The 23,822-nt window shown below is 33.3% G+C and overlaps 2 protein-coding genes across 4 annotated transcripts in view; one reads left to right on the top strand and one right to left on the bottom strand.

Annotated features, from left to right (window-relative positions):
- The first annotated feature begins 186 nt into the window (after window positions 1-186).
- On the top strand, window positions 187-12,436 carry LOC140753386 (uncharacterized). 2 transcript variants are annotated; one of them, XM_073087946.1, is made up of 12 exons: window positions 187-326; window positions 836-1,071; window positions 1,576-1,809; window positions 2,059-2,309; window positions 3,218-3,995; window positions 4,073-4,245; window positions 4,711-4,942; window positions 5,518-5,704; window positions 5,794-6,017; window positions 6,104-9,100; window positions 9,541-10,344; window positions 10,814-12,436. In XM_073087946.1, the coding sequence occupies exons 1-12, from the start codon at window positions 317-319 to the stop codon at window positions 11,105-11,107; spliced, it is 6,420 nt and encodes a 2,139-aa protein (XP_072944047.1). In that variant the 5' UTR covers window positions 187-316; the 3' UTR covers window positions 11,108-12,436. The 2 variants fall into 2 exon arrangements, with proteins under 2 accessions (XP_072944047.1, XP_072944048.1); XM_073087947.1 differs by having other exon boundaries at window positions 279-405.
- Window positions 12,437-13,748: 1,312 nt separating this feature from the next.
- Ptr (patched domain-containing protein) overlaps window positions 13,749-23,822 on the bottom strand; it is a 58,753-nt gene continuing 48,679 nt past the window's right edge. The window contains exons 4-11 of one of the 2 annotated variants that reach the window (XM_073087949.1): window positions 21,466-21,644; window positions 19,430-19,773; window positions 18,757-18,957; window positions 17,536-17,673; window positions 16,729-17,039; window positions 16,260-16,472; window positions 15,656-15,865; window positions 13,749-15,570 (exon numbers count right to left, since the gene is read on the bottom strand). In XM_073087949.1, the coding sequence (XP_072944050.1) occupies window positions 14,485-15,570; window positions 15,656-15,865; window positions 16,260-16,472; window positions 16,729-17,039; window positions 17,536-17,673; window positions 18,757-18,957; window positions 19,430-19,773; window positions 21,466-21,644 (2,682 nt within the window). In that variant the 3' untranslated portion in view covers window positions 13,749-14,484. Of the gene's footprint in view, window positions 15,571-15,655; window positions 15,866-16,259; window positions 16,473-16,728; window positions 17,043-17,535; window positions 17,674-18,756; window positions 18,958-19,429; window positions 19,774-21,465; window positions 21,645-23,822 lie in introns of both variants that reach the window. The other variant, XM_073087948.1, reaches the window with a different exon arrangement.

Consider the following 23,822-nt stretch of genomic DNA (forward strand, 5'->3'; position numbering starts at 1 on the left):
TTTTCATTTTAGAAAAAGTTCTGTCTGATAATAATCTTAGTTGGAGATGTCTATAAAAGATTTTTTAATAATGATGAAAGTGAACGTAGTGAGACTGAAAAGCAAGAAGCCAAGGCCATAATTGTACAATGTTAAAAAAATAGTTTTAAGTTGATTGTTGACAATGTTGACGTCTGTCTTACTTCGCGCCAGAAAAGCGCTGAAACGTCAAACGTGTTGTTCTTTTTAATGTTGTGAGGACAGTTTTTAAACACTTTAATTATACATTTGTTCTAAATATATACCGTTTTTAGGTATAATAGTTACTATTATTTTAATGGATAAAGGTGAGCAAACTAAATGATACAAATTTTGATTATTTGCTACATTTCGGAAACGCTTTCTTCGACATCCATATTCAGCTAGGTAACTATCAAGTGTGCCGCTACAGTAATTGACCATATTTACAGTGTTATTCTTAATGTCAATGGTTCTCATCGAACCCTAATTTTGGATATTACTCTAAATATAATCGACAAAGAACCTTTATAACTATTTTTAACCATCAACATCCTTATCGACTTAGCTCGTTCTGCTGCGGGGCACGGATCTCGTTTCAAAATGAGAAGGGCTTAGGACTTGGTCTACGTATGTTTTCTAACTATGTATTGCTACTTGACTGTGGTAACATGCTTTTTATAAAATGTACATGATGTGATAAGTTGTCTTAGTGTAGACTTCGGATTCAAATCCGAACCTCCAGGGTTCAAACCTTGGACCTCCAAAGTGTGAGGTTCCTCCACTCCACTTATTTATCACTCCTATTATTTAATTCTACAATGTTATTGTCTTTTAGTGATGCCTGAAATGGCAGAACCAATGGGAAAATTGGAAGACATTTTAAAAGACAAACAAGGTCACCTGAGCAGAATTCACTGTGAACATATTATAAAAGCATTAGACTCTGGCAACAATATCAAGACCCAAGTGATAGAGAATCTCTTAGAATTATGCATTCAGGACCCCAAAGATGATATGAAGTATGCAGTTGATATGTTGAACATTGTATCTGCAGTTTTAAAGAATGCAATGGTAAGGTTACTTATTCCTGTATTAATTGTTCTTATTTAAATAATACCTATGGGTTAACTTATGTTACCTTTATGAAAGGGTGATTCATCTGCATACTTAGTAATGTCATTGTATTATTGTAGCACTTTGCTGCATATTCTGGTTTGGAAGGTAATATAAACCAATATTGCATGGTTAAAATTGCAATAACACAAGTACAAATAATCTTTAAACTGATTTATTAATAAAACCAGTTCAAAAAGTGCCAAATTCTTCAATCCAACATTGACTCTTGTGTGTTTACTGTAATCTCCGTAAGTAAGTGCAAGTCGTAGAAGCAGTTGTATAAAAGTAGAGAATTGAAGATGATTGAAATGTACCTGATTTAAATATGTTTTCTCGAGTGCATATTATTTACACTTCATCAATGTCATTGTATAGGTACAGTATACGCAGTCACCTATCACTAATAAAAAATAAAATAAGTCTTATTGGGGTTAACAATGTGCATATTATTATTTCTAGGCAGAAAAAATCACCCCAAAACCCAACTTGTTGCCTTCAATGCTTAAAATACTTCACATGATCAAGATAACATTGTACAGCAGTAAGTCTGCAGATATTAAGATCCTTTACTTCCAAGCTCTGTTATCTTACCCTGATGAAGTATATGCTCAGTTGGAGACTCACTATGTTGAAGTACTGGAATTATTAAATTTGTACTTGCATCAAAGGATACCTATTGATATTAGAATACAGGTATGTTGTGGTTTAAATTATGGAATAAAAATGAAGATTAATCTGAATCATTAAGATATTAAGAATTCAATTTTATAAAAAAAAAAATTAATTACTAATAAATTAATATTTTGTGAAGTGTATCTGCATTGCAACAATATGTATATGTTCAAGGAATCCCCCAGCCTGTTTTGTTATCAAAAAACGGAAATGAACATGATATGATGATACATGCCACTAAAACTTATGGAATGTTATTATAATTTTCAGACTATCAATATATTACATGAATATCTGAAAGTATTGCCGCCAGACAAGAGGGCCACATTTGTAAAGGAAGGCATCGACACATGGCTCCTCAAACTGATACCCAATGTAATGGTATTTGTAACAACACCAAATACTAAACTGGAAACTTCAATAGAAACATTAGAACTGGTGGCAAATGAACTTCTACATACTGATTACTTTGACAATCCCAACTGGGATGTTATCCTACAATGTGTCTGTACACCACAGAAGTGAGTAAATGTTTAATGCATTCTTATCTTTGTGATCGATATTTGTAATTTGGTACTAGTTAATTATTAGAGATGCGCCGAATAGTGGTTTCACCGAATAACCGAATACCGAATAATATTCGGTTTAACCTTTACCAAACCGAATATTCGGCCGAATTATTCGGTTAACCATTTCTTTATTGTCAGTTTGCCAATTATGTGTGTTCATTAACACTTTAAAAATGTTGATTTGAGTGAGTAAAATAAATACTGATTTAAGGTTTAAAATAAAGCTCACTATACTAACTATAGATTAAGTAATAAATGTGTTGACTTGAGGTATCAAAATAAATGTTGATTTGAAGTTCAATAGCTTTATTTTATTAGCTTTATTCGACACATTCTTCATAGGATTTGAGTTAGACTTGTAATATAATATAAATCTTACTTAAGAAGTTTTGTGTTTTAGTCCTGTACCATATAGTGTACACAAGAAAATAGAAATACTCGAACCGAATATATTCGGCACCAAAACTGAATAATTCGGCCGAATACAAATAGCAAAAAAGATGCCGAATACGCCGAATACCGAATACCAACCGAATATTCGGCGCATCTCTATTAATTATCCAGTTTATGTCAAACTCAACTTCTCAGTTGAGTTCATTATTTATTGCTTTATTTCCTCATTTTACATTCATAATAAGTGTAGCATATATTGCTCTATAAAAACTAAAAACTAAATCTCTGACTAAAGACTTATCTCCACTTAGTTGCATACTTTCTTCAGTTATGTGATTAGATTTGCCTCTCCATAAATATGCAATAACATTCTGTATTTATTATCAACCTATAAACAGTCAGAAATGCCGCAATAGCTTTATGATGTTAATATTAAGACGTCTTTTATTTTTAAATATAAATTACAGGTATCCAGCAATGATGACAACTCTCTTAGAAAAAGGGAGTGACATCTGGCACAGATTATGGACTGTATTTATCAAAATCCTCAAGAATCAAATAACAAAAAGCACTAATAATTTGGGAAGCCCTATAAACTCAATGCTGGCTGTAGTTGAAACGGCTTTCAAAATGGATATCACAAATAGATGTCGAGCATTTTACTGCTGGAATGTTTTGATAGATAATTTTTCTTCAGAAACAAATGAGGTTTACATCAATAAGAGACTTAAACTTCTTTTAATACCCCTGTGTGCGAATAACGCGAAAGTTGAGGAAATTGCTATAGCAAAGCTTAAAACTTGGTGGCATTTGATATGCTGTTTTCACAAAAGGATGAAGAAATTTTCAGAAGTAATACTGAGCCCTTTCATGGAATTTTGTTTTGGGAAGCAGAATGTTGGAAACAAGCCTCTGTTTGTACCTGGGTTGATATCCGAGACTACTAAGGAACACTGCATGGAAGCATTTGTAAATATTCTGGGTCATCACAATTGTGGTTGTTCAGTGACCTTACCGAAACTGGATGGTAAACTTCTGACTGGAGCGCACTTAGTGGACAAATGGAAAGACTGGATGTTTTACATAAAATCGGCAATAAAACACGCTGCAAATAATAATAAACTGAGGCAACCTCTTAAGTGTGTTTGGATATCTTTTGTTAAGATCATTTGTGATTTGCCTGATAATGACGTTCGAAGAAATTTATTCAAAGAATTATTATCTATGTTGGAAGATTTGATACAGGTATGAAGAGTAAAATCATTTGTTGAATATCCAAGTCCTTCTGTACATATATAGTAATTTTCTCATTATGATTCCAGGGCAGCAATGTGGAGAGTATAAGGGCTATTGTCTTAAATGATTTGATTTTGCCACTTTTTGAAGAAGATATAGAAATAAACCGACTTTTAAAGACTTGTGAGGTGCATAACAGTCCTGTGCACAAAATTGTGACAATAATGCTGAATCCCTCTCTTGCCAGTTCATACAATAGGTATGTATGTCTAGGTCCACGGTTGTACATCAGGCTAAATTACATTGTAATGCATAATAAGTTTACAAATATATAAAATATTGCTTTGAATATACATTTTTTAATAAAATTGAAGTATCAAATGAGAATGCAGTACTTCCTAATGGCAAGTGGACGCCATATTGAATGGGGTTCCTGAAGTGCAATTTATTGCCACTCCTAGGATTAAGATGGTCATTCACATAAGTAATATAAGTTGCTTCATTCATATAAGTCAACTGGCATCCAAACTCTTTCACCTTCCTAGTCGAACTACTGATTCTATATTACTCAATCTATATTTTTAAAACTTAGTAAGAGCACTACTCTAAGGAAGACTTTATCATTTATACATTCTCACATACATTTTTTGAAATAAAGATGTTTGTATTGATTTCAAAATCTCAACAGTGACATACAAATAATTATATTTGAAATCTTTTCCAGGAACAATATGAGTGAGGCAGTGGAGAAGTTGAAACCATTTGCAAATTTTATCACCCACCATTATTTCAACACTATTGAGGCTTTCTTAAAAGAATTACCAATAAATTATACTTCATTAATTATATGGACTGCATTGACTGCATCAATATGCGAGAAGAAGAATGACACTAGTGCACAAATATTGCACAAATTGATACTATGGCCGCTACAACACATGGATCTATTCTCAAATGTATGTATTATATGATTAAGATTATATCATCAACCCATTACAGTCCCACTGCTGGGCGCGGGTGTCCTCTCAGAATGAGAAGGATTGGGCCGTAGTCCACTGCACTGGCCAATTGTGAATTGGTACACTTCACATACCTGTGAATTTTTTTTTAGATTTCTCAGATATGCAGGTTTTCTCACGATGATTTCCTTCAACATTTAAGCAAGTGATAATTAATTTTTAATATGCATAAGATTTAAGATACTCAATTGTTACTACTTGTAGTATAAGTTCTACTTTGGTGCATCCCAATAACAATATTGTGTTGGAAGCAATAAAGTACATTTGTGGTACTGTAGAATTTTCCTGTATATTTTATATGAAAAACATTAGTGTGATGTATGCCGTTCATTTATCAGTATGATATAATCTGTTTAAAATAACAATTAACAGTTAATAAAATAGACTCCTAAAACAATTGATGTTTATGAAGCATAATCAACTCAAACTTTTCGAAAACTTTTAGCTTTGTTAGTAACTGACGATGTAGGGTGTTATTAATCTTTGTTAATTTGATGTGTAATTTGTTATAGGTGGAATACTCTACCTCCCTGTGGCACGACATGTATGAATTTTGTCGTACAAAAATTAGTACATCATGTATTGAGGATGAAATTTTGGATATACTCAAGAATTACAAGAACATCAAAGTGACAAATTCCTCATTTTTATTGAAGGTTTCGATTACGTTATTGAAACATAAAGTTACTTCAGATAATGGTTTGTATTTTTTTAATACAAATTTATAATTCATAAACAGTAATATAATAAGTAAAGCACAATATCACTAAATTGACTTTTATTTACAGGGACTGACTATGGAAAAGAATTGGACTTAGTTCAATATATTACAAGCAAAATCCGTAATTTGAATAAAATCTATGTGGAATTTGCGACTCTACTGGAAATTACTAGCATTATTTTAAAAAATCTTTCGAATTCCGTAAATGTAAACACTGCTAAGCAAGTGCTATCAATAATGAAAATTGTGTTTTCATTATTACGTTCGGAGTTCAAAGACAATAAGCAGGTTGTAAGTATAAACGTCACTTTATTATTGAACATAAAATATATATTTTTTAATATTTCTCTTAAAATATATGTTTATTTATATTTCAGCAACCTGAATTATTATTGAAGATTGAGGATTTCCTGAAATCTATTGAATTTTTTTTTAATGTAGAAGCTTATGTTTCTTTAAAAGAAATGATTTCAACTGAGTTAATAGACTGCACACCATACTTAGGACAACACCAGTCATTGAAAACTGCTGTAGCTTCTACTTTACGAATACTTTTAAAGGACATGGATAATCCATCTGTAAATGATATTAAAAAATCTATAGAGTCACTCGAGCAAGACACGCATGTAAAAAATACAACAGAAAGCAAATTTACTACTCCAGATACAGTAATTGCTAATAAGGCAAAGAAAAAGGCGACAAGTATTGTAAATACTGTTGTTGAAAATGGAGAAGAATTTGTAGTAGTCAAATCGAACTGGAAATTTAATCCCAAAAAATTAACAGACAATCAAAAGGAAAAGTTTCGACGAAAAAGGGAAGATATACCTGCTCTTTATCAAGATTTGTCTCAGTCACAAGATGACTTTAAATTAAATGCTTGGAAAACTGATTCGCAAGACACTACAACAAGTAGTAAGAGTAATGACGTAACTACTAATAATGTAGTTTCATCAATCCTTAAGAATATGCCTAATACAGATTTCATGCCAAAAATTTTACAGGACATTCTTACTGTAAATAATAAAGACAATTCAAGCCCTGAATCGAAGAATGAAAATATCAAAAAGATCCAGTCACCAATTAATAAAGAAGTAAAAACACCCAGATTAGCTTTAAAAGATCGTGTATTCCGTAATGTAAGGAATTTGATTGAGAAATCAAGTATACAAAATGACGATAAAGATGAAAAAGCTTCAATCAACGACGTCATGAAAACTCCTGTGGGAATGAAAATCAAAACTACTAACATAATAACTAATTCAGCACCCACTGAAATAAATTTAGAGAGGCCCACACGTGTTAAAAGGAAACCAAAAAAGTTTGATGACTTGCAAGTTTTTTCTCTTAAGAAAAGGCGTCACTCTTTAGGTAATTGCAGTTCACGAAATTCAGATAGTGATCCGGAACAAATTCAGGATATAACAAACTCGGAACAAGATAAAGATATAGAAAGTTCAGCAATAAGTGTTTCAGATAACCAAGAAAATCCGATTAAACCACCGCTAGAACAGCACAAAGAAACTGTGATTGAAGAAATCGCAATCTGCGATGTTACCAAAGGGGTAAATGATGAAAGTACTGTGAACGCTGAGAAAATTGTCGATGTGGTAAAATCAGACGACGTTACTGAAAATATTGATTCTCAATCAAATACGAACATGAAGCAAGCGATTGTTGTTATAGATGATATCTCAGTTAAGCTTGACAGCAAGTTGAAAAATAATGAACCCACTGAAGTAAAAGAGGATAATACAAAGCAAACTCCAGCAAATAAGAAAACAGATAGAAAGAAGTCTCGGATTGAAAAACAATTGACAATTGACATGGTAGAAGGACATCCATTATTAAAAGGAGAAACACCAAAACGGCTTACACGTAAAAAGGCACTGGAGTCTCCAACTGTTTCAAAACGAAGGAGTCTAGTAGAAAAACTGAATAAGTCAAAAACGGACCAAAAGAATACCCCTAAAGTTGACAAGCAATTAAAGGAAACAAATGAACCAGTTAACAATAAAACGGAAAGAAGTATGGACACATTTCCTAATTCACAAGATTTAAGTACTTCTCTTGACATAAGTGGATCTCAGGATATTATTGAAAGTTCTCAAGACTCTACTGTTAGTATTATGTCTACAAAGTCGCCTAGAAATATAAAACGAATACCTGTCATAGCGTTAGAAAATATAGAAATTAAGGGACTTTATGATAAAACTAACCGAGAAACAAAAAGTTTAGACGCACCACAGGATGAAACAGTGAATAATTTAGTAGTATCAGATAGTGATATTAAAGATTGCAGTGGATTCCCGCTTAATAAAACTGCAACCGAACATGCCCAAGTAGACTTAACAGAAAATATGGACACAGAACCAATGGGAAATGTCACAACCGACGAGATTATAGAAATTAGCGATGATCCCCCAATTATTATAGACAATAATGATACTTTTATGGAGATGGACACACAGAATATAGCTGATGCTGATACTCAGCTTGTGGATCCAAATGTTGTTGCAATTATGAGTAAAATTAATAAGACACCTGCTAAAGAAACTGTAAGTTTAAATACAGAAACAAATAAAGCACAAGCTATAGAAACAACTAGCACCAAAATAAATGATTCAGACATACCAACACAAGATGACATCACAAAGTCTTTAACAGAGAGTTTATTGTTGACGACGGAACAAGTGAGTGAACAGATAGGGGAACAAGAAAGTTCATCTACACTGTCATTCAAAGAAGATGAGCAGAGAAAACAGGATTTCCTCAATAATACAATAGAAATATCCCCAATCAAAACATTAAGTCCTGTTCGAGGGGATAAATCACCAACTCCGGAAACAAGCAATGACTATGTAGTTATTAAGTTATCATCTCCTGTGCAGAGTAATGGTGAACCGTGTGAAAAATGCGATTCACCAGAAATTTTCACTGAAGATAAAGTGTCGCCTGATAAAAGGGACCAATCGCCACCCAGGGAACAATCGCATACTACGAACGCGAGTCCCAGGTCACTCTCTCTTAAACGAAATAAGCCTCAAGTAAGAGCTGGAGGTCGGGCTGCACAAATGCTAGGCTTATGCGTTCCCGTTACTGACAGATTGCAAACGATCAAGAACACGGAGAAAACAGTAGAAAACGAAGAACCAAAGAAATGTAGCCCGTTAAATACGTCGGCGAAACGTAATCTAAGAATATTGTACAATTCTACAAATGAAGGTAGCGGGACTTCGGAGGAAACTGAAGAAATTGAAAATTTCCTGAAGCTGAAGAGGAACTTGCCGTCTGCAGATAGCAGCCCCAGTGTGCCAATTTTGAAACGAAAACTCGATATTGTTGATGATGCTACTGCTTCGCCGGCGAGTAAAGTAAGTAAGAAATAAAGTGTTGCACGACGAACATAATAATTACAGTCTTATAGTTGTTAGTGGCGGTTTAAATATGACATTGTTTTGTGATACAAAAAAGTTTGACCGACTATTTCTCACTTAAGTTTTATTTGACATTTTCACTTAAAAACTATGTACTTTATTGCGTATTTTTAACTGATTGCGAAGCATAGTATTTTGGAACTTATGTATGTTAGTGTGTCTCATTTTTTGACTTACACTACAGTCCGATTGTCTTAATGGATTTTTAAAAGAATTTAGCACATGACGTGTATTTAGTTCGTCTAAATTGTAAGAGACATAGGCTACATACATAACTTTCAATTTATTATTTTGCAGCAGTCAGCTTCTTTATTTCTATAATATTTACTATTTTCTTTTACAAGTACGAGTATATAATATAAAATTTATTTTCACAGAGAAAAAGAGTAAGCTTTCATGACCCTCCCGTCTCCACGACCATTTGCGTTAAAAAATATATAGAGCCCTGTGGCATTCGTTCTCCACAAAATTCGGCAGTCAAACGACAAGAGAGACAACTCCGTGCACAAGTTTGCGTTAATTTGAAGTCGCAAAAGCGACTCGATACCGTATTCAAATTGGACACAGCTTTGGTAAAAGCAGTAGAGAGTTTTAGCGATGGCGAGGTTACTCCCAATACTGATGGAGACACACAAATTAGTTCTATGGAAGAAACTCCTCTTGTAGAGGTCGTGAAAAATAGCGAACTTAATGACGTTGACCCTATTTGTTTGGATCTAATCGACTGTAAGGACCCTATAGATAATATTGCGAGTGACTTATCATCACCGGCGATGAAACCGCTGCTCGTTAAAGAATTCGCCGGTAAGATAGAAACTGTAGGTGATTTAGCTAAACTGACAGAACTCGAAGTGAACAGGCTTTGTATAAAAGCACCTAAAGTACAGATTACTAAAAAGGTTTTGACAGAGTATGCGAAGAAGCTAAAAGATGCTGTGAATGAAATAACGCCATCATTGGAAGTAGCATTGAGTGAATCAGGTGTGGTTGAGCCGAAATCTGTGGATGTTGAGATGAAAATAGTCCCTGTTGTAAGTCACAGTATAGAAGTACAGACAGAGACATTGGCTACATCATTAGGGTCCACGCAAACAGATATAGTGCCAACTAAACACTGCATTGTTCAAACCGACGAGTCTGGGGATAAATCAACTGCCGACATCGTGACATCTTTGATGGAAGTAAGTAGAATTGTAAATTATACTATTTACATATAAAATTAGATATCATAATTAACTAAAATATTGTTTTTCTTGTATAACATGAGCTGAGATGAAGCGTCCACAAATCTAGTATGTTGGTTATGTTTATTATTCACACTTTATTTTAAACTGTTTAAATCTTTGGTAATATTTATAGTCTTTGGGATTGCCAATTCATATTAATACTATTTACATATAAAATTAGATATCATAATTAACTAAAATATTGTTTTTCTTGTATAACATGAGCTGAGATGAAGCGTCCACAAATCTAGTATGTTGCTTATGTTTATTATTCACACTTTATTTTAAACTGTTTAAGGCTTTGGTTATATTCATAGTCTTTGGGATTGCCAATTCATATTAAAAAGAGCAACAATGCTGACGTAATGTGTGACATACCTACATTGTAATATGTGTTATTTATGTATTGTTTTTTATTTTCCAGAAACGTAACTTTTGTGAACGCCTTAAGGAACAACTGGATTTGCCGTCAAAACGAAGTATCGCAGAAACAGTGCCTCCACGGGACCTTATGAATATCGTAGTAAACCAAATGTCCCTTAATAAAGCAGAGACGTCTCTTATCGACAGAATATTAGAGCACCATAGTTTAGATTCTCTTAATGATAAGTTGCGACTCTCATGTATTTCAGATTATTTGAGTCAACAATTTAGTTCTAAGGATTTGATACTTTTCTGTAGCGATCTCTTAAAGAAGGTGCATGATAAAACGGTTTAAGTAGAACTTAATTGCATTCGAAAGCAATCAAATGTATTTATAAAGCTTAATTAATGCCTTAAGTCTGATTATGTTGTAGAAGTAATTGTAAATTCGTTATAAGTGAAGTTACGTTAAGTTTTATGTACGTGATTTATAAGCTAGAAGAAGATACTGTGACGATAAGTGTCTTATATTTAAGATGATTAAAAGACGATGTTTTATCAAAATTATTTTATTTAATATAAAACAAATCATATTTACATTATTCAGTCATGAGCAGCGACCGTTGGTCGCATTCATACTTTTGTAATCAATCATACATAACCAGGAGCTGTAATACAACAAATGCAAGACAATTTCATAAATTCTTAGATAACCCTGCAGTGATTTTGCTACTATAGGTATCAATAATTATCGCCGCTAGAAGATTGTGGCATTTATTATAGCAAACTTTAGATATATTTTGGTCGTTAACATTGATATGCGTAGTATATGGCCTGTACTACTTATTACCTGTAGGACTACCATGAGTTTACAAAAGTATTACTCGCTAGCGACTGCGTAAAATAAATGTATGAAAAATTGTACAGCGCTTCTGGTGGTTACTCGTAGAACTAAAATCCGTAGTGACGTAACTCGATACGTAAAAAACCTATCGAAATCAAATCGCTAGCGAATGTCATTATGATCTATTGCCATACAAATTCGGTCCCATGAGTCATTAATTTGACAGACGTTGTCAAGAAATACCGTAACGATAGTAGTTATGTTATTCACTAGCAAAATGACAATAGTTTTCTATTTACCATTTCTATAGTGGCGTTTCTATGCCAACTCATGGTAATGCTACTGTACGACTTAAATACAAAATCCACAGAAAATTCCGAGCGGATATAAAATTGACGGAAATTCTACTACACACTTGCAGTAGTGTTACGTTACCTAAAAAGTTATTACAAATAAAATTGTTAACATGAAATATTACTTTCACAAAATATAGTATCTAAATGATACATAGAGATTCTTATCTCGCAGAGAAGGTACATGGCATCGGAAATATATCACAACTAATATTTACAGCGATCTAAAAGATACAGGTAATGTTAAAGCTTTATGAATCAATGGAGACTTATATATAATTATTTACACCATTCTAGCTTATACGTCACCCCAAATTTTTACCTATCACACTATTTTAGGTTATAATAAAATACAATTTTTCCTCTAATTTTAGTACCTCGTAGTCTAGATTTATTTGAAGAAACTGTAAATCCAAACGAATTTACAGTGTATATTTTTTAGACTTAGGAACTCGTAACATTATATATAATAAATTATTTTATACCTTTTCTGTTTTTAATACACATATTTCGTATAATTAAAGTTACAATACAAACTTTGAATTGAAATATAAAATTGTGTGTCCGTAATTTGTACATCGTCGCATCTAATTGCATAGAATTTGTATAATAAATATTTTTGAAATTGTAAATAAGGACGACCAGTGCATATGCATTTGTCTAGTATCTAAAATGATGAGCTAACTTATATTGAGTAATCTATAAATCTTTCTGAACGATAATATTGAATGAATTGGATTATTAAGCATACACTTTTGTAATAAATCTTGAGTTTCGAACAGTACAAGCGATGCGAACTTTACTATAGTCTGATTCATCATTCATAATTATAGTCTGATTCATAATTAGGTGTCCAAAATGTAAACAAAGGTGTTGACCTGTCAAGAAAATACGTTAGAAATGTTAGTTTCTTATTTTTGTCGATATTAAAGTAATACAACAATAATAAAATAATAATCTAAATAAAGTAAGATTAATTCATATTTTCTAATATTTATATCACCTCAATTTCTTCCCATACAGTAATAATAATAAAAAACAAAGTTTATGGTAGAAAATTAAAATGTGATAATGGTAACACAATCGGAATCCAAGACATTTCTTGTGCTGTCATTTAAGTTTCGTAACTGATATTATTCATTTTCGTGATTGTGATTGTGCTCGAATATTTTCTCGTTTACATAACGCGTTTGTTAAACTGTGTATATTTGTTAAATTTCCGTTTTTTGTTGAGTTTGTTACAGTTTTTATTCTTGTTAATTTTGACAGTGACATTTCTTTGTTTACATTTTGGACACCTAATTATGAATCAGACTATAGGTGTCCAAAATGTAAACAAAGGTGTTGACCTCAAGAAAATATTTTTCAATATCAAGAAAATATGTTTCAAATGGTAGTTTCTTATTTTTGTCGATATTAAAATAATACAACAATAATAAAATTTTAATCTAAATAAATTAAGATTAATTCACATTTTCTAATATTTATATCACCTCAATTTCGTTTCATACAGTAATAATAATAAAAAACAAAGTTTATGGTAGAAAATTAAAATGTGATAATTGTAACACAATCGGAATCCAAAACATTTCTTGTGCCGTCATTTTTAAGTTTCGTATTCGTAGTTGTTATTATTCATTTTCATGATTGTGATCGAACTCGAATGTTTTCTCGTTTACATAACGCGTTTGTTAAATTGTGTATATTTGCTAAAGTTTTAGTTTTTGTTGAGTTTGTTAAAGTTTTTGTTTTTGTTAATTTTGACAGTGACATTTCTTTGTTTACATTTTGGACACCTAATTATGAATCGGACTATAGGCTATTCATGTTTCCCGCATATACATAGAGAACGAGTGAGAAGTGTATAGAATACTGCCATCGTAGATTACTGTCTATTGTCTATAAGTTTTATGTTCCTTGTCTATGGACAGAATAGGTGCATTTTTCTAGTTTGCAACATTTTAAAGCAAAAAGAAATCAAACAATGTATTGCACATAATTGTCAAAAATAGCTTAGTAATTAAATTAGTCTACTTATTTTAAAATGCAATATGGTATACGAACAGAAAATGTAACTATTTATACTTTCGGATGTTAGTGAAAATATTTTCGTCTAAAAGATTAACATATTTGCGATCTTAAATTTTACTACGTATAGGTATATAGTAATTATAACATTTGTAAAAAATTAGGCCCATATCCTAATTAACATTTTCCTTATCATATAAGTAACCATTTTAAATAACCTGATATCATTGGAGAAAATCATTATTATTAATCGTAATAATTGGAATAACACTGATATTGATGTAGCACATATTTGTATACATCATTACCAAAGTTACATTAAGTCCGTGAACTGGAGTTACTTCGACAACTCATCACCCGTTGTGGATCCAAAATACTTAAAATACGTTTCCTTTGATAAGTTTTGACTATTATTTTCCGCAAGGAATAAAATAATACTTTGGTCCACATATTGAGCACTTGATTAATGTAATCTACATTTGTAGTTTAAGAGGTGTTTAGTTAATGTCAGGGAAAGCGCATTTCGGCGACGTAATCTAAATGTTCGAGATTGTGATGCGAGTTAGTGCGTCGCGGTGCGCGGGGCTTGTGCAAGTTGTGGTGTGAGTGGGTCCTTGTTACTCGATAGGCTCCTTCGGGACGAGGCCCAGCATCGCTTGTCTTACGAGTCATCACAAAATCATCGTCTCTATGAGCGGCCTTCTTGTTGTCGAAGACTCGGCGATTGTTCTCGTAGCGTTGTCTTTGCCAATTCCTGTCCATGTCGTGGCCGTATAAATCTAATTCGCCAGACGGCTGAAATTGGCTAGTACTCTGACTGTAGTTTGACCTTTTCCAGCCGTCCTCGTACTTTTTTCTTGTGTTCTCGTCCTCTCCAATCTGCCGTCGTTGCGATTGGTTCGAACTGCTTTCGCTCGTATCCTCACCGGATGTGCCTATACCCAAATCTTTGTCGTCGCCGTAAATCTTATAGACGCCGTTAGGACTTATATTCTTTCCGTTAAATATTTGATCATTTAGCATCAACTGGGGATGAGGTATGCAATATGGATGAGGAAAAATTTTGTCCACATTCGACATTTTAATATCGTCATCTCTTTTTGTGCACGAACCCGGTCCAAAAAGCGATAGCAAAACAGGCAATAAAAACAAACCATGCATTGCTCCGAAGAATATAACCATGAAAACCATTTTGAAAAATACCGAGAAAATGTAGCTGTCAGCAAGTAGCAATGCGACCACTCCTAGTATGGTACTAAATGATCCTTGAACTATGGGCAGACCCAAGGAGTATAGACATTCGCTGACTCTATCATTCGGAGATTTCGCCTTCGACGCCATGTACGCGTAGCAGATGTGAGCGGTAAAATCGACGGAGAAACCGATGCACATAATAAGATTTATCATAGATATGGAGTCAAGGTTGATGTCCCATAATGCCATGTATCCGACTACGCCGATCTCTATCGAGACGATGCTGAAAGCGACCCACAGAGAACACAAGATGTTAGGGATGAATATGAACGAAGTTATCATCATCATTAGCGCTCCGTAGCAAAGATTCTGGAGGGAGGTTGGCCGTACGAGCTCGAACTGAAAAGAGAAAGAAAATTTTGTTAGATATGTACATCAAATTTAATCAGATACAGTAAAGATGTGTAAGAGTTGTGATCTTTACCTGATCGAAAAATACGAAGTATGGATGAAATACGGAAGCGTTAAGCCATGTTGTCGCGACTACTTCTCTCAGAGCTTTGACCATTTCTTTCTCGTGATTTGTGCCGCTAATATTTATAGCTTGGATCAGGAATCTTGATGCGACGATTTGGTCCCCTGCATCGTTGAATTTAACATCCAGAGAGAACGGGTTAGCCGGAAACAGCCATAACTGGAAACGATAATCCATGTAAGATTTGAAACAGTTCAAAGATATTTAGTAGCATGATTATTATTATGGTAGATAGATTCTAAGGTATCATTATTCTTGCTTTTATCTCTTTTTGACGTTTGTTTTGTTTCTCTTGTCTGTTTCTTTGGGCCAACTAACGATCAGAGACCCCCTACTCATTCTCCGAATAAAAGGAACGTTTTTTCCGAGAAATCTTTAAAAAAACATTGACAACAAATGATTTTTTTTTCAACTTCTGTAGTAATTATTATTTTGGTATTATCAGCGAAAATGCGAAAAAACTATTAAGTCTGTTTTAAAGCTGTTACGTCGTTGAAGTCTACATAGGTAAGTATCCGTTTTTAATATAAAATATTTTTTTTGATAAACATACCTCCTTCAAATTGTGAATAAAGTCCGCTTCATTATCAATAGTAACGTTGAGGTAGTCGTTGTTTCTGGAGACATAGTTTATGAATGTCCGCAACCAGGATTCGGTGTACAGCGAATTAGATATGTACGATGTGTTCTCCAACTTTTGCGTGAGAATCTCCACTTCATCTTGTATTTTCGGGTCGGAGTAATTATAGTTACCACTTATCACTACCTGGGAAAGAATATCTCATATGAATATTGTTTACATCCTCCGATTAATTGGGATTACTTGAAATGGAATGGTAGATGTACTTAGCTAAGGAGTTGCAACTGTGTCCTCAGGGGGTAACAACGTATTTCTGGCCAACCTCAAGTAGGAATTTAATCGTATCTAGGGTTGATAATGGGCGGCAGTAGCCACTTACCATCAGGTGGACTGCATGTATTTGCTTCTTAAATATTATAAAAAATGTACAGCTCCATGTTACCTGTATCCTATAAGGAAATTCCCTGTAATATAAATCTTCGCGATCAAAGAATTCAACTGAATAGGAATCGATCTTGGATAACTTCCGTCTTTCCAGTCCTTCTTTCAGATTGGTCACGCCATATCCAGCTCCTGCTAGATAGCATATAAATACTATTATGACCAGGGTTTTGACTAAGGGGTTGTTGAGCAAGTCCGCCATTGTGGTTCTGAAGAAAGCCATGATGCAATGCTCTTTATTGTCTATGGGATTATCTGGGTCCGCATGGTCTATGCCTCCACTGCAGAAAATTCGGTAGAACCATGACTTTTCTTCTGTAACAAATCACCGTTTATAACACCTATATGTAGTAAAAGATATCGTAGTTTATCAAAGCTAATAAGCGAAAGTCAAACAAGACAGGCAATCATTTATATAAAATTAATGTCAATCATTATTGTAAATTATTAAAATTCCTAAATAAAAAATATAGTTATATGTATAATCATGATTATGAATATTCGATATCAATATAATATTCAATATAATAAATAAAATAAATGACTTTATCCATTATACAGTCACATTCACTTATAAACGTAATTTTTATATTTTTATGATTTAAGTAGTAAGTATAATCAGGCTTCATATAGAACGAAGTTACAGGGCGTCAAAAATGGCCCGAATTGCTTCGAGAAAAGAAGGGTACTGCCGTGTCGCTTTTTTTTTTACTTGGCGGAAGCACTGCCGTGCATCCAGATTTTGCCTGGTAAGAAGATTAAATTTTGTAAATTTATAATTAAATATTATACAACTTTGTAGGTGTACCTTTCCGCGCTCTGGACTCTGGTAAAACTTTAAGCCAAGTTATGGTATGACGATTATTTTTCTCCCGATATCCAGAAACTGCTACACACCCAGCGAAAAATGTAAGATGCCACACAAATGTAAAACAAACTGCCAAACCTGAAAAATGCAAAATATATAATTAAGTCTTAGGGAGATGGACACGGATGGTAGAACCTATAGGTAGGTAAGTACCTATAGTAAATGTACTTTTATTTAAAAGTTTACATAAAAACTTGTTATCTAATACCTATTTTAGTGATATTTTAATTCCCGCGCATGTTGTAAAGTGTCTAGGCGTCTATTTTAATATTTCTTACGTGTCATAGAATACATTAAATGTTATTTCTACTGAATGAATCAAGGCAAAATTCCGCCGGTCAATAATTTACACCTAATCCAATTAAAATGTAGCCAACGTATTGATTCTTTATCTTTTAGATTTTCATTAAGATTCAGCGAAACACCAGTCCTTGATTTAATAGTTTATTTTTGTATGCAAAGATCGTTTCATTAGCATGACATGTTACTAAGTACAAAAACATTACGGATTTGAATAAATAATGATAATTGGGTTACTGGATCCGTCAAATGGTAACATTATATTATCTTATATATAAAATTCACGTGTCACAATGTTAGTTACCGTACTCCTCCGAAACGGTTTTACCGATTTTCACCAAATTTTATATGCATGTTCAGTAGGTCTGAGAATCGGCTATTATCTATTTTTCATACCCCTAAGTGATAAGGCTTGTTCACCCTTAACATTTTTTTATTTATATGGCAACACAACGTTGACTGGATCAGCTAGTATTATATAGTTTATACATACGTCACTGCATACCGTAAGGTAAATAATGCAAGGTTCCAAGGCGATCTGTGCTACTTAACATAAGTTTAAGTTACTATTTTTAACAAGGACGGTGTAATATATTAAGTTAATAGAGCTTTTCATACATTTTTCAAGAGACGAAATCATAGTTTTCTATACAATATTTTGACAAGCATTGTCTCGGCGCGGTCGAGTTACGGAAATGTAAATAAGTACATTCATACATAGTGTATACTCTTAGAATGATAATATTTTGTCTGTCACGACCCATGTCTGACACGTACCTACTACATCTGTAGATAGAAATCCACAAATAGTTAAACAAAAAAAAAATAGTAATTAAATATGCGCAAAATCAAAATCCTTACCAGAATACATGCAAAAGATTTGCACAGATGGGAAGGGCGAGAAAATGCCAATGAAGAACGAAAGCATGTCCGTAACGGATGTTATGGTGATGGAGACCGCCGCCTCTGACAACATGATTGCCATCCGTTCCGGTACGGGGAGCTTGGGCGACGTGCGCCGCCACGCCGCCAGCATTACGAAAGTGTCGTCGATACCGATACCTGCAAATGAAAGTGAGACCTGTCTTGTAGATATTAAAACATGAGTGCAACTATTTCGTACACAAGGTTTGAGCACAATTTGAGTTTTCGAGGAATATGTAGGTATTTCTATATTTATCGAGTACCTAATATAATATTAAATAGTATCGCTTGTTTTCACAAGATTCTTACGAAGGAGGTATTACTTATCTTGGTTATTGTAAGTAGGTACTTATTTACTTTCTAATTTTATCCTTGTCTCATTAAATGTAGACACAATATTTTTAACAACAAGAAACAATATATTGTAGATGTTTTTAGAGCGTGGCCAAAAATGTTTAGTAATCGTGGTGTATTTTTCTATACCTACCCACTCTTTCTACAAAACTATGCATAATTAGCTTTAGTAACTTTTATTTATAGGCGTAGAAAGAATGTATTCTGGAAAGAAAATATTCCTTTAGTATTTTGTACTTAACGTGACGGAACTTACCGATCATCAAAAATGGCGCTGCCAAGTTAATCCCAATGAAAGAAATGCCCAAATAAATCGCGCAACCGAACGCCGCTGTGGTGGCCATCACAGCTGAAATGTTGCCAAGTAGGCCCAACCAGGGCTTCGACCTGACCCAGTCGCCCATCATGCACGTCACGATGGAGAAGATTCCCATCAAGATAAACGTAGAACTAAAGAAGGGTATAACGGTTCTTGTGTTCTTCTCGAGCTCGTGGTCGAGGGTCCGCGATGCGAAGCGCGCGATCGATATGTGTTTGAAACGTCCAGTGTCCTCTGCTACACCGACTGCATCTAAAAACGCATCTTCCCAAGCTGCACCTCTGGAAACATTGATGTAGAAAAGTTAATATAGACCAAAATACAAGAAAAACCATCGAATCTTGAAAAATTGAATATCATTCTATTTTTTACGTACTTATTTATACGTATAAAATATCTCGTTAACTACTTCGTTTAAGACACGGACTATTCAAGTGTATTTAAAAATGATCTACAGGTAAAATTACCTACATTAGAATTGATAGAAGGTAAACAAAGGATCTGAAAGTGAAGTATTCATCTTCTTTTAGTCAGGACTTCCTAGAATACTAATGTACACCAAATTAGGTAAATACACACCCAAAACAATTAAACAAAGGCTTAAACGATAATAGAAACGTTGGCAATAATAGAAACAATACCGACTAAAATGCTTGCAAGTGTTTCTTTATTTACTTTTAATGAGTTACACTTAGGTTTCTTATGCCATCTTTGTATTAAAAGAACCTTCAATTGGCAATTTGTATGCATAACATGATAAGTAAGGCGTTGCTCACACGTCAAACACTGGTTACTTAGAAGGCAAACTTTACATAGATTTCTCTTTAGTTAAGTTAGTAACAAAATAAGTTATCAATTAGTTATGAAATCATGGCCAATACTTGCCATCTACTTGAACCTTTCTATTCGTATTCTGGTCGAATATTACGCAGTGCTTAGTATTCGGCGCGATTTCTTTAACCGTGTCAAGATCGATGCCTATTATCTAAGTCATAGTTGCTTGTTTACACAAAGTGGTATTGAAATTGAAACAAGTCGTAAAAATAACTGTCCCGAATGACCGCAATATCTAACAAAGGCACTATTGGTGTTTTTAAATTTGTTTCCTTCCAGAACTAAATGACCCAATTAAGATTTCTTCCGCATGTTACGCTACGAGGCCATTACAACAACTCACCATTTTTCTATTCGGACCATTAAATCTTTGTTAAAACTTGTGTCCCTTTAATCTATGGTTTTTACATGAATAAATAACATTCTAAGGGAGGAATGCTTTTAAACGCCGACACATATTTTACACCAACGCATCTCTTTTGTATTGTAAGATACCACTTAAAGTTACAATGGGAGCGTGTGGGTCTTAAAAGAAATTATTTCCTAGAGTTGTAAAAAAACTCTTGTTTTAATCCGGTATTGTATTTTTTGTAATTCTATTGTAACCATAGAAAAGTACCTAAATAAACTAAACAAACCCACTTTGTGCGTAGTTTCATTAATTATGTCGGTGTATTATTTAATAAACATCACACAACTATTAGGTACTGTTATTATTATTATATAGCACGCTCGTATCAGCTCGCATTTTGCATCAAGTTTAAAGAACTAGAAGAATATAACAGAAGTTTATTTTATTTCTCCGCCTGTGCCATATAGAGATGCGACGGTATCTATATATCCATATATTTCCATAATATACATCGCGACTTATGTAAGTATATCAATATAGAAAACATAGTTGATATAATAATTACTACTATATCGAAAAAAATAAAAATGTCGCCAAAATTAATAATCGATTTTTTTTTAATTTGTCGACGACTAAAGGTCTTCCTACTTGAATATTTTAAATTATCGATTACGTATATTTAAATATTGAGTGAAATTTTCAATAATGAATTCCCAAATTGAATCCCTAGTAGTACATGCGGTTACCATAGAAGAGTGTGTAAAAAAGCTAAGTCTATGGTTCTTACCGTTGTTCTTGCAGTTTGTTGTCAGTTCTCACGAACCACACGAGCTGCACGGCGGGCACCGTGATGATGATGTCGTCTACCACCTTCGCACCGCCAAAGTATACGGGAAAAGCGTGAGCCTCCCACGTAACAGGGTTGAACATTATGGGGAATGTTAGATTCAGCTCGCCGCGTTCCACCTGAAATATAATAGAAGGGGTGTTTATGTAATAATAATATATATCTAGAAGGTGGGTAGTACTATACTATAAATGTATAATACTTATACGATATTGTATAAGTATTATACTATAAATGTATAATACTTATACAATATCGTATAAGTATTATACATTTATAGTATAGTCCGCGTAAAATTGCTGGTCCGCTCTGAATATAGCAATGAATCGCGTCGCCATAGTAAATTGTATGACTAAACCTGCTGGCAACAACTTCAGAGCGGACTAGAAGGTTGGCGCGTGCTATACCTACCTACATATATCGATACGTACATATAAGACATAAAATGTTTCAATGTTTCTGTAAATATAAAAGCATTTATCTTAGCAAGGATCTTGCGTGAGCCTAAATTACCCGTATAATATCTCAATTGCCATCCGATCAAGTTTAAATTTGACTATTAAATTATAGATTTAAATTCAAATGTATATTTTGAATGATGGCATTTTAACAATTCACATCCTCTAAAATGTTGTGAGAAGGACGAGGCATGATTTACGATCTCTAGGACACGGCCATATTTTTAATTTCTTGACCCTGGCTGTGCGTGACCCCAAAATAAATACAGCTTCACGTGTTTGTATTACGTATTATTGTTTCCTGTCCAAATATTACGCAATAATTTATTAATATATATTTTATTACGATCGCGATGAAGTGAGGGTTCGATTACGATTAAATTATTCAAATTATCGATATACGATTTATATTGAAATATTCACTCGATATTGTCAATATTATCGATCATTCAAAACATTCAAGTAGGATGACGTTTTGTTTCGCCGGAAATTTTCAAATATTATTTATTTTGTCAACCACTTATCCGCCGATTTAGTTGTATTCTATAAAAAACCTATTTAAAATGTGTGATATCCCTATATCATTTTTCTTATACAACAGTATCTTATGGGTAATAGTTTAATGTAGGTACCTATATCGATACTTCAGATTCAATATATCATTGAATCTCTACTTTCCGTACAGAATGGCATGGTTATGGTAATTTCAATTAGCGACAAAGTAGCAGAAAGCAGTAAAATGTAATGTACTTAGAATTTTAGTATGTTCTTATCTGTTGAATAATAAAATGTGAAATTTATAGATACAGCATCTTATAAATAACTTGACACCAATATTTGGCATCGTATTCGCAACATTTTAATACTTTTATAGAACTGTAAAATATGCGAAAAGAATTTAAACCAAAGTGTCTTTAGTTCCTGCATCCCTTCTCAAAAGTGAGAGATCTGTTGATGCAACACACAAAATGAACCATTAATCAGGCACAAACGTATAAAACGCTTTTTATTTATTTTATCTATCTCAGGAATATAATAAAATAATCATTATAGCGATAACGATCAGTAAAACAAAGATGAGTAACAACAGCCAATTGTTTTTGATGGATCATTTGTTCTTTGAAATATGACTGTTCTTGACTCATGCGGTTAAGATAGGCTTTTTGTGGTGCAGAAGTTACGGGTAAGGAACAATGCTATTTAACCATGTAAAGTATCATTGACAAACCACAGGAAAAAGTCCAATTTAAATTATAGAAGTACTAACTATTAGGAAAACAAAAAAAAACTGCCTGCTTGATAGCTTGATAATTAATTGATAAAGAAAGTTATGTTGTCTAAGTTATTCCCACAATTAACACGAATCTAACGACACCTCATATGTAAAATAAATTTACGAAACACCTTCCGAGGAGACGGTAATTTGTTGATGGTCAAAAAGAATTCGCTTTCGCAAAAATAAGCTTTGAATTTGTATTTGAAATTTGAAAAAACCGTCAAGCCGTTTAACGCTATGGGCGCGCTTAAGAATGTGACATACATACACACGCATAAAACATTACCTTCCGTAGTCACACGAAAAAAACAAAATAAGTAAATTGTAATGAAGCTTACTGAATTGAACAACGATACACATAGTAATTTACTATGTTATATTTTATTAAACTCTTTGTTCGAGCGTATTAAGCGTGAAATTATACGGGAAATTGAAGCGACGTGATACGTATTATAGTGTTGCAAGCATGAAAATTCTAAGCGACATTACGTACATAAGTATACCTGCTTTGAAAATTGGCTCACTTTGCAACACAATACGTAAGTAAAAAAGTTATTTTTAAA

Source organism: Epargyreus clarus, unplaced genomic scaffold, assembly GCF_041222505.1.
Source record: "Epargyreus clarus isolate Ecla_fem2 unplaced genomic scaffold, WU_Ecla_fem_2.2 ptg000026l, whole genome shotgun sequence".
Lineage (NCBI taxonomy): Eukaryota > Metazoa > Arthropoda > Insecta > Lepidoptera > Hesperiidae > Epargyreus > Epargyreus clarus.

Excerpts from the sequence above, each read along its gene's own strand:
- LOC140753386 (XM_073087946.1), top strand. Across the intron at positions 4,943-5,517 it reads ACATGGATCTATTCTCAAAT|GTGGAATACTCTACCTCCCT; the intron begins GTATGTATTATA and ends AATTTGTTATAG. Across the intron at positions 10,345-10,813 it reads TCGTGACATCTTTGATGGAA|AAACGTAACTTTTGTGAACG; the intron begins GTAAGTAGAATT and ends TTTATTTTCCAG.